General features: G+C 53.5%; 1 protein-coding gene across 2 annotated transcripts; it reads right to left on the bottom strand.

The window, feature by feature from the left end:
* Positions 1 to 89: 89 nt before the first annotated feature.
* pcf11 (PCF11 cleavage and polyadenylation factor subunit) lies at positions 90 to 11,052 on the bottom strand. Of its 2 annotated transcripts, XM_085175696.1 has the most exons (18): positions 10,420 to 11,052; positions 8,464 to 8,589; positions 8,017 to 8,199; positions 6,968 to 7,180; positions 5,499 to 6,442; positions 5,246 to 5,420; positions 4,734 to 5,133; positions 4,521 to 4,658; positions 4,368 to 4,433; positions 2,874 to 4,126; positions 2,027 to 2,093; positions 1,813 to 1,938; positions 1,606 to 1,738; positions 1,345 to 1,528; positions 1,108 to 1,263; positions 928 to 1,020; positions 802 to 837; positions 90 to 638 (listed from the first exon to the last, which is right to left on the bottom strand). In XM_085175696.1, exons 1-18 carry the CDS (start codon positions 10,660 to 10,662, stop codon positions 408 to 410), a joined length of 4,767 nt encoding a protein of 1,588 aa, XP_085031822.1. In that variant the 5' UTR covers positions 10,663 to 11,052; the 3' UTR covers positions 90 to 407. The 2 variants fall into 2 exon arrangements, with proteins under 2 accessions (XP_085031822.1, XP_085031823.1); XM_085175697.1 differs by lacking the exon at positions 4,368 to 4,433 and having other exon boundaries at positions 10,420 to 11,050.
* Positions 11,053 to 11,225: the final 173 nt, after the last annotated feature.

Below are 11,225 nucleotides of genomic sequence, written 5' to 3'. Positions count from 1 at the left end.
CCACTGAACCTTTATTGATGTTTGGAACCCAAATGACAGAAAAACTGAGGCAGTTAACGATCAATGAGATCAATCAGTATTCACACAAACAGCTTTCAGATGCTTTTATTGATCCAAAGAGAAAGAAAAACAACGGTAGACGAGTCCACGACGCCTCCCGCTCAGACGATGCTTACCTTCAACACCTGCGAGGGCCCATCGATAAACCAATCAATCAATAATCTATGTACAGGGGTAACAGCTGATTCAATCACTGTAACACCAGAGTTACCAAAAATACTTTAATGTATAAATTAGGTCATGTACAGGTTCACTGAGGCAGCCGCGCGGCCGCGAGTCCAAATACAAAAACGTATTCAAGTACAGACGCAGAGGACGAGTCCCTGCAGCTAAAAACCGCCGCCACCTCACAACGCCGCCGCCGTCTCCTCACCTGCCTCCGTCTTCACTTCAGGAGGCTCCCCGCTCTCACTCTGCACCTCCTGTTTCACTGAGGTGGCGGCGGCGGCAGCAGCAGCGGCAGCAACAGCACAGGAAGTGACCTCCTCCTGCTTTTCTTCCGTCTTCACGAAGGCGCCCAGCGGGTGGTCGGTCAGCAGCTTACTGGGCGACGGCGTGACGTCGACGTACGACGATGTCTGAGGAGACAAATGAGAGCGGCGCAAAGAAAAACACGTGAGTTTATACCAGAGAAGAAGAAAGAGGAGGAAGGAGGAGATAAGGGAGAAGGAGGTGAGGGAGGAGGGGAGGGAGGAGGGGAGAAGGAGGTGAGGGAGGAGGTGAGGAGGTGGTGAGACTTACGTTCTTATAATCCTCGAAGCAGGCGGGGTGGAAGTTCTGTGGAGGGAAAACAAACAGCTGGTCACTCGCTTTGTTCTTATTGGTCATCTTACTGATTAGACGTGGATGGGCGGAGCCTCGGCGCACCTTGTCATCGACCTTGACGGCGTTCTTCAGGAACCAGTCCTCCTCCTCCTCCACCCAGTACGTCTCAAAGGGCTCCTGACAGATCTCACAGCTCTGCGGGGAGGAAGGAAGCATTTTTATTGGCCGAGCCTGTGATGTCACAGACAGGTTGGCCATCGATTGGCCGTGCGCCGTACTCACCTCTCCCACCTGGTCCTTGGTGGCTCTCACGCTCTGGAACTCCTTCTCCTTGGCCGCCGCCTGGCTCTTCTGCACCTCCTCCTCGTTCTCCTTCTCGAAGAACTGGCTCTTGGCGCGCTCCTCCAGGTCGGCGATCTCCTCGAACTCGATCCAGTCCTGCACGACAAACGCATCGTTACATCGGAGCGCTCCGCGGGGAGCTAGGCGCCGTGCCCCGTGAGGCGTGTGCGTTCTCACCGTGAGGCTGTAGTACCAGCGGCGGTGCGTGACCTTCTTGCTCGCCACTTTGCCGGCGTGGTTCTGCCTGAAGTGCCAGTCCAGGTGGTCGGCGTACATGTCGGTCTGGGCGGCGGTGAAGCGCATGCTGCACAGGCAGCACTGGTTCCCTGAGTACAGCTTCGTCACCACGCTCTCGTAGCGCCTGCGGGAGGGGCGGGGCAAAGTGAGTCACAGATGAACAAAGTGTAACCACGACGATGAGGACAGGCAAATACTCACTGTTTCATATCGTCGACGCTGAAGCTGGTGAGGTCCAGCACGTCATCCTCGCCCTCGCCCTCACCCTCCACCTCCTGCTCCTCCTCTTCCTCCTCCTCTGGCGGCGGTGCCGGCGGAGGTGCAGAAGACGATTCTGGAAAAAAACAAACACATCAAACTCGACTGAAGAAGAAGGTTAAAGGTGACAGAGGGAGGGGCTTCACTGACCGCTGCTGGAGGCGGGCGCGGCGTCGGGCTGCGAGGGTTTGATGATGCCGGTGGAGAGGAGCTTGGACAGCAGGTCGTTCACGTCCACCTGACCGAAGTGGTTCTCCGGAGGGACGACCTGCGGATCTACGGAAACACAAACAACCCGTCACCATTTCTGACCTTAAACTCGATGGCGTTAAAGCCGACCGACACAAACGCCACGCACACTTACTCTGCTGTCCGAAAGGCACGGCGGTCTGAGGTAGGAAGGGCTGGGCCATGGCTCCCATCACGCTCACCTGAAAACAGCACAGGTACAAACACTCAGATCATTCGCCAGGAACTCGCCCTGCTCAACAACGTGGCCTCTGCACCAATCAGACGATCAGCTGCACCTCTCACTCCTCCTGACACGTTCACTTGTTTGCTCAGCAGCGTCTGCTGCCCCCTTCTGGCAGTAGTGGGGCTCATTTAATGATAAATGTCCTGAACCGGCGCAACAGCACGCTGTAGCATTAACTCCGCCCACTGCACAGCCTGATACCTTTAAATGTAGTTAAGAATTTTTTTTCTTTACAAAAAACCAAAAAAAAGTAAAATTAATCATCACAAAGGTCAAAGGTCCAGAAACTTGTGACCATGCAGAACAGTAACACTTGCAGTCCATCTGTGCTGCTACCTGATTGGCTGTTTTATATGGAAGAACTCCATTCGCTCCACCTGACTTGGAGTAGTTGCAGAAGTTAGCAACAGGCTGGCTGTGCCTCAGCGACAGCAGCAGAGACGATAGATGTAGGTTTTCAAAATAAAACTCAGGTGTATGTATCGCGTGAGGAGACTCAGGCACTGCGATCATACAGGATTAGCATGCTAGCACGCTGTTAGTGTATCACATCAACTGACTTAATCGATGTGAAGTATTTGGTTGCCCCGAACTACAGTCACAGCTGCTCAGCTGTGGGCGGAGCTCCATTTGCTCTGAATTTGACACTGGACTGAACTGAGGCAGCTCGAGATCTGTCTGAAACTACCTCTGTTCTTATTGGTCTAGATCCTGTGATGTCATGTGCGTTGCTTACCGGCTGCTGTAAGCCAACAGCGGGCGCTGCGGGGTTGTAGAAGGGGGCGGGTCCTGGCTGACTGAACGGCTGCACGTGGAAGTTTCCGGCCTGCTGCATGTTCTGTTGCGCCGGGAACGCCGCTGGTGCCGCAGGGAACTGAGGATTGATGGGGTCCGGGAAACGCTGGGGGGGCATGGGGAAGTTCTGCTGGGGGGCCATGGGGGTTTCGTACATGGGCGGGCCCATCTGTCTCATGAGGGGCTGCAGGTTGTGTTGGGGTTCGAATCGCAGGTGGCCCTGCCCGGGGAAGTGCTCGAAGTGCGGGGGGCCTCCCTGATGTGGCACGTCATACCGGGGCCCCGGTTGGCCCGGCCCCTCGAAGTGTCCGGGGCCATCAAACCTCGTGGGGCCCTCGAAGCGCGCGGGCCGCTGCTGGAAGCCCATGGGGGCGGATCCGGGACCCATGTTGTTTAAGTGACGTGGTGCTTCGAAGCGCTGCAGCGGGCCCTCTGAGTGGCCCGGCGCCGGCCCCTCAAATCGTGTCTGTAGTCCGACAGGAGCCCCGAACCTGCCGGGCCCCTGAGGGGGGCCCTCAAACCGCCCCATTCGTTCGCCGCCTCTCATCGGGCCGTGACTTGTGTGTCCGGGACCGTCCACCCTCTCCGCCATTGTGTGATGAGTTGGTCCGGCACCCTCGAACCTGCCGGGGGCGGCGTGGTGAGGCCCCTCACACTGCAGCGGGTCATCGAACCGCCCGGGGCCACCGCCGCCTTCATACCACCCTGGGGGGTGGGGCCTAGACGAGCCCATATGACCGGGGCCATTGTAGCGTGCAGGGGGGTGTCCCCCGTCGTGAGGTGGCGTGTGTCCAGGTGACCCGCCGTGCTGTCGGACCGAAGATTGCGGCCCTCCACGGGGGAGTGGCGCCTTCAGGATGGATTTGGTTGAAGCATGAGGGGGCGGGGCGTCCAGGGGCCCGTCGTCCGAGTGCTCGCTGTTTGGGCTCTCAAAGCGCGCGATCGGGCTCATGTCAGCAGAGTCTTTCTGTAACGGTGATAGCCGTTCGCGCTCGAAGCGTGTCGCCGTGGCGTCCAGGCCAGCTGGGCTCGGAGAGTTCCTGTGGACCACTGTGCCCGAGGGAGGGGGCACCTCCGGCCTGCGGGGGTCAGCGGGTGGGCCGTACCGCCGTGGGACATTGTAGCTGCTCTTCTGCTCCTCGCGGTCGTTATAATGCTGCCGCTCCGTCAGCGGCGAGGTCCACTCTCTCTCACCTGGAAACCACAGAAGAAGAAATGCTGTGAGCGCCGCCGCTTCCTGTCAGCTGATAAATGACAGTTTGAGCTTCGTCTGTCTGAATGTGAGGGTGACACTACAGAACTGCAGAGGAGGCCGACTACGACTCCCACAATGCCTTGAAAGGCTGGCGTGAGAGGGAGGGTCTAATTGGCGGTTAGCTGATGATGTCATCGGGGCTCCTGACTGAATGTGTAAGACTCGTTAGAAATGTCTAACCCTGCTGAAGTATCCCTGATCGACACCCTGACACCCCGCCGCTCCAGAACCTGACCTCTGACCTCTCTGTGGATAAAGATGACAGATAACAGGTAACCTTCACGCCACTTGAACACGTGAACGCAGCGCAGCATGGCGGCGGCGTGCACTCACTTGTCTCTCTGTGGTCGGGTCTCTTCGTGAAGCGAAGACCCGGCTTCAGCGCTGGAAACTCTTTGCCGTGGTTGTACTCCTCAACCATGGGGGCGAGCGGCGCCCGATGCTCCTCGCACTCTTTGCTCCGCCTCTCGCCTGAAAAGGGCAGCAGATGTGTTGGTGTGACAAAGCTCTGTTCTCTGGCTAACTTATTGATCATGTGACGCTCACCTGGCCTGTCTCGCGGGCCTCGGTTGTATTTATGTGGCGGCGGGTGTCCGGCGCTCTGACCGCCGCCCATCTTCTCGCCGTGCCCCGGTTTGTCGGTGATCTCGGGATTCTCCTCCCCCTCCCACTCCTCTCCGGCAGGTCGGTGGTTGACCTGAGTCTTCCTCAGCTTCGACTTGTGCTCGTAGTACGACAGCTCCGCCGGGTCCATGCCCTCGTGGGGGCGGGGCTGAGATGAGGGCGTGCTCAGCAGTGGCGGCTGCTTCTTGACGGGGAAGTCTGATTCGTCCCAGCTGTCTTTGCGCTGCATCGCCTCCTGATACTGGTACAGCTGCTTGATCTGGTGAGCCATGTTGAGGAACTCCTCGCGGGAGATCTCGCCGCTCTCCATGCGCTTGCTCGCCTGCAGACATGTCAATAGTCACATGATATTAGTCACATGGTACCCCCCCCCCCACAAAGTGAAAACCAGTGAAACAGCTTTCTCCTGCACGTGAGCAGGTCAGTGAACGCACCCTCCTCAGCAGGTCCTTCTTGGAGGCGGAGTTCAGGACATCGGGGATCTGCAGGTTGGCGTCGACGCTGAGCCGGTGCTTCGGGGTTCGGGGGGTGCTGGGGCGGTTTGGCGTGCTGTACGGTTTGTGTCTCTGAGGCGTGGGCTTGGCGTGCACGTCGCCCGACAGCTTCATGCTGAGGAGGAAGAACGATTAAGTTTTTTAACGTTTTAAAACGTTTTAATCACATTTCTGATGCGTTTGACGGACTCACTGTTTACTCTCCTCCCAGCCGCTCCTCCAGCGGTGAGGCGCGTCCTTCATCTCCTTGCAGCCTCCGTCGTGGCTGCGTGGCGAGTGAGAGTCTCTGGTCTCGGAGTGGCGTTCCTCCCCGGGTCTCTTGGACCTTCTGCTCTCAGATTGGTTTTTGGGGGCGGGGCGGTCCTCCCGACCGGGCTTGCCGTGCAGCAGGTCGAGCCTCCGTGGTTTTCCAGCTTTGTGCAAAGGTGACGGCGAGGACGAGCTGCTGCGGGCTCTGCCCTTCGGCGAGCGTCTGTCCTTCCTCTTTGGGGAGCCGGCGGGGGATCGCGACCTAGACCGCGAGCGAGTGCGCTTCCTTGCGTGCGTTCTGGCGTTGCCAGCGGTCTTATCAGCAGCCTTGTCACGCTCGTGTTTGGCGACCGAACCGTTCACCAGTTTGCCTTTGAACCTCTGAGGCTCCGCCCCCCGTGCAGCGTCCTCCCGCTCCTCATCGCCACATCGCTTCTTCTCCTTCTGCTCGCCGTCCTTGCCCTCGCCCACCTTGTCCTGCGTGCGTTTCCTCAGCCGCGGGTCTTTCTTCGTGCCGTCTTTGCTCTGAAGCGCCGCCTCCGCCGCTTTGCTTTTACTCGGCCCGCTCTTCGCCATCGGAGACGGCGACTTGGATTTGGGTTTCTCCTGTGGAGCGTCTTTCTTCTGCATCCTGGCTTTCTCCAGAGCGAGAGTGTGACTTCCTGTGGTGGGCGGAGTCTCTCTTTTTGTTGTGGCAGGCTGGTCTTTAGGTAGGGGGCCAGCGGGGGGGCGGTTCAGCCGGGGGTCTCTGACGGACGACTTGGAATCGCTCTGAGGGGGGACCCAGGGCCGGACCACGGGAGCGGGTTGGCTGATGAGCTTGGGCGCCGGGCTCACTGCTGATGAAGTGGAGATCGCCGTCGCCGCTGGTAACGTGAAGCCGCCGGCCTGTAACCATGTGACAGAGCTGCCTGTTAAATATGTTTCTACACAACAAACCTGAACGACAATATTTTCACAGACCGGCCTTTAAGGTGTCGCGGATAAATACAAAAAAAACCCACAACAAGTCCTAACACACGAGGAAACGGCGTTAACGATAAAAGCGACAAAAACCCTGAAAACCACAAATCTCACACCCGAGCCTCGACGCTCTTCTCTGCTGCTCTAAACCTTCGGACAAGTGACGGGTGAGTACGACTTCCCTTTGAGCCAAAACATAAAAGATTTAAGACTCTGCTGCTTCTTCCTGTCATTTTTACTCTTTAAATGGGAACCAGCAGCGCCCCAGTTCAGATCAAACTGGTTTGTAGTTTGATCTGAACTGGAGCTGAAGGCTTGAACACATTCGGGGTGTTTCAGGGTTTTAAACGCAGTGAACGGCCATAACGGCGCTCAGATGTTCTGGTTTTAGCTCAAGTCTGAACCCCTGGATTGTGACGCGGACACGTGATTGGCTAACGGTGGTCGTACCAGCTGAGCTTTGGTCTGCTCCAGCTCCAGCTCGATCTTCTTCTGCTGGAGCTCCAGGAGCTGCTTCTGTTTGGCCAGCAGCTGCTGCCGGATCAGCTGCTCCTGCGTCAGGCTGGACTGACTGATGGCGGCAGGGACCGGCTGAGGGGCGGGCGGGGCCGTGGGCGGTGGCTGGGCCGGGGTCGGCCTGGGAGAGGATGAAGACTCCTCAGGCTGAAAGACGGAGAGAAAGAAGAACTTCGGCTTAGAACTCAAGCTCAGCCCCACAAAATCCCATCGCTCAACGTGGCTGAGTCTGTGTGTGGTCAGAGACCAGGGAGGGTCAGCGGGGTCCAGCCCCGGAGCCGACACAGGTGGATGTGACACTTGACCCGGTCATATTTATGGAAAACCTTTAAAAACATTTCCCGAACATCAACACACAGAAAACCAGTCCAGTGACCAAACTAACCAAACCTGACACACTGGTTAACACCGGTTTGAACCAGTTTATCAGGTTCACTGTGCAGGGATGTGCTGACAGGTTAACCCAGTCTGACACCAGTCAACAGTTTAATAAAAGCATGACGTCGGCTCCTAAACGTCACTTTAGTTGGTTAAAATTGTCAGATTCTGTCATTTCTGCTCCCAGCTTCACTTTGTTATGTGACGCGAGCTCGACAGCAGCTTCACAACGTAAACAAGCGAAACCAAAAGCTCAGATCAGGCACAAAAACTCCAAGTATCAAACAGTTCTGCCAGGTCTCCTTTATTCTCAGCACATCTTTATTTGTAGAGATTACAGCAGAAAAACTAAAAACAAAAACGCTGCAGCTCTCTGGACCTTTAAATAAATGCAACAGGATCTAAAGACTCTTAAAAAGTTGATACATAGTTCGTGGTTGTTCCTGTAACAATAACTTATTTACATGTGAATAATCTTCGGGGGTGTAGCTGCACGTTTCACGACATCTTTATTGACATTTCAAGGGCACAAATACATTTATTGATAACCCGACTACGACCTCTGCGCCGACCTCGGGCTGCTCACGCCCCCGGCTCGTACACACCTGTTTGAGGAACTTGGGGTTGACGTGGATGCTGGCGTTGACGGTGGGCGGCAGCGGCTTGATGGGCCACGCCGGGTCCACAGAGTTGACCTTCACGTCAAGCGCGTACAGCTTCTTGGGCGGGAACACGTCGTCCCAGGTGGAGCGCAGCTTGAACAGGGACTTTCTAGTGTTTTCGTCCACCTACAAACAGAGGACAGCGCTTGGTCCACAGCCACCAACATCACACTGTGCACAGCTGTTAGTCCACTTCAAAACATCAGCTAAAGTCCTAAAGCCTCCCTCCAGCTTTCATTAGCAGTACGTTACGCAGTAAGACAGGAGCAGAGTGCAGGAGACTACACAGAAGAAAGCAAGCAACAGGACAAACAGGAGGGAGTGCGAGGGCTGCTAACATGTCACTGCTTAAATCTTAACAAGGCCAAACGGCAGCAAAGAGAACTGTACCTTTTCAAAGACACATATAAATGAAGGGATTAGGTTTTTAGCAAACACTGCAAGGTATTCTCCTCCAACATTCTTCACTATGGAATCCACTAAGTACAAAACTGGAAGCTTCTCGCTGGGTGGGGCCTGGAGCAAGAGAACTCGACAAGTTTAGAAAACAAACAGGGGTTAAAAGCAACATTTCAGAATAAAAGCTCACAATACACCTGCCCCGCCCCTCAGCACCCAAAAACGTGGAAAAAGTTCAAAAGGTCAAGAACTGCAGGAAAACATCTGAGTCCCAGTCAGTCCGTGCGCTGCTGCGTCTTCACAGGAGAAAAAGGAAAAGTCATCTTCACGAGTCCACTCAGCGTCTGCGAGTTAAAAACGAGTCCGTGACGCCGCCAGGCTTCAGTCCAGGAGCCGTTTACCTCCAAAGAGGGTTTGGAACCTCCCACCGCTCTTTGTACGTTTACCCAGAAGGCTCGTCTTCGAGGTGACTCCACCCCCAGTGAGCTTTATTCCCCCTCACACCTCCACTTTGACCCCCCCCCCTCCCTCAGTGTGTGCAGTAAATGAAACCAGAGTCATGCCAAGAAATTACACTGGGAAATAAAAAATGACAAAAAGCACATTTCACATTTTTTATTATAAACATTTTAACCATTCAAATCACATTTTTCAAGAATTCAAGATTCACTCGAGAATTAAATCAAGTGTCATGCGACCAGAAGCTGAGTGTAAAGTGATGGCGGGCGGAGGGGGTGTTGAAGACGCCCCGTTAATCAATGACCCGACACTGATAACACACAACAGATCAGACTGAAACCATTCAGAGACACTGATGTGGTCTGAGCTCAGAGCAGGACTGCAGACGGTCAAAATCCACCAAAAACTCGAGCCGCTAATCCTCAATCAGATCAATGTGACGAGCTCTTGATTGAAACCTCAAGTGCTCCTGCAGAGGAAAGTTTGACTGTTTACCAAAGCTTTGTTCAACACGTGCACAAACTCACACTTCTAAAGGAGAACTGTGACACATCAGCACAGCAGTTATTCATTTACAGACATCAGCGGCGACACTTCAACACGTCACTTCTATGAAATCTGTCCTTGGTTTAAAGTCAAACTGCTGAACCTGGTGTGAGGAGTTTCGGCCAAATCAACGTTTTTATTCTGTTTCTTTACTAAACAAAGTTCAGACACTCCAGAGCATCAGCCCGAGACCAGCAGGGCACAAACTGGAGACATCACCAGCAGTTCAGCAGAGCTACTGTCCGACTGAGGCCAGAAATAACAGCGCGGTGATTTCCTCTGCTCAGTAAAGTGACTCAGATTTACTTCCGCAGCTCTATGTGGCCTCATGCTCTGTGTTAGTAACCCAGAGAAACAAGACTTTCAAAAAACATCCTTTTTGTGAATTTAGTATTTTTTAATTTTAAGAAATGATCATCAGCCTGAACTTTAATCTAGGTTTTAAAGCAGCCTCGTGTAGATTTTGGCTCTTTCCACGTGTCAGAAAGTATTCTGTCGCTGCAGTTGTTTAAATAAAGTTGGTTTAAACAAACCACCTTGGCAACAAGCTGAACCAAAGTTAACGTCCCGCTAAAGTGCCGACTTCTTTTCTACTGACGTTTACTCCACATAAAGAGGAAAACGCAGAGCGAACGGTAAAGACGGACTGATTTAAGGTGGGCTGATTTAAGGTGGATTTCAACTCCAGACCACATCGAGTACCTACAGCGAGTCTGCAGAGTAATGGCGTGCTGCTGAGTACAATAAAGAATAAATGGTCGGTTCACTTTAATACACACAGTTGTTCAAGAGTTGGCTGAATGCGGAGCTAGCAGAACAGACAGCTGGATGTTTTCAGAGACCGTTACCGCGGCCGACCTCGCCGCCATGTTCAGCTAGCAGCTAACTACATACATCGACAGCAAACATCTCAGTGTGAAAGTATTCTATATTCATAAAAACCTTGCTTATTTGTGCTTCAATAATTTCCACGATATCCTTGGCGAAGTTGATGTTTTCCTCGGCCAGGATGGTCAGCATGTTGATGTGCGGCTTGCTGTTAAACGTCAGGTCTTCGAGGGAGGACTGGTACTCCCGGCAGGCGTCTTCCCTCGCCGCGCTGTCGTCCATCTTTGAGCTGAGACACTCGGCCAAACCTAAGCGAGTCTTACCGAAACCATAACCACTGATCAGCAGGCAGTCCATGAACTCATACGGCTAACTGTTCGTCCCGGACTTGTTCAGAAATCACGCCGGTTTGGGGGTATATTTCAGCCGTCTTCTGTCGCAGTTCAGTGCCCTTTCAACGACCACAAGAAAATGGCGACTGTAACTGAAGGATGTCTACGTCACGTTGAGGTTTTTATAACAGTCGTGACGTCAGTGCAGTGTCATTGGCTGGTTTTAGCCCGCCTTAACCTGGGTTTTCTTTGCGATTAGTTGGGGAAAATAACGGCCACACAAATGAGCCAATCAGAGTGGAGTACCGTCAATCCCGATTACATAACGAAAAATGATTGCAACAGCTCTTACTCAACGACCAGGCCGCAGCACTACTCACAATAAACACACGTTACTCATTAAAAACTATGTTCGCATATCGAAACACTAATAAATATATATCTATATAGATATGTATATTTAAAAACAAAATTTAATCAATTCAAACAATTTTAATTCTACATTTTGATCGAACTGCGTCTTTGCAAGACTTTTCCAAAGTGTGTGCCATCCCTCATAAACATGGGAACTACGTACAAACAAGTATA

The sequence above is a fragment of the Neolamprologus multifasciatus genome, chromosome 10 (assembly GCF_963576455.1).
Source record: "Neolamprologus multifasciatus chromosome 10, fNeoMul1.2, whole genome shotgun sequence".
NCBI lineage: Eukaryota > Metazoa > Chordata > Actinopteri > Cichliformes > Cichlidae > Neolamprologus > Neolamprologus multifasciatus.
This window is presented reverse-complemented; position numbering and strand designations above follow the sequence as displayed.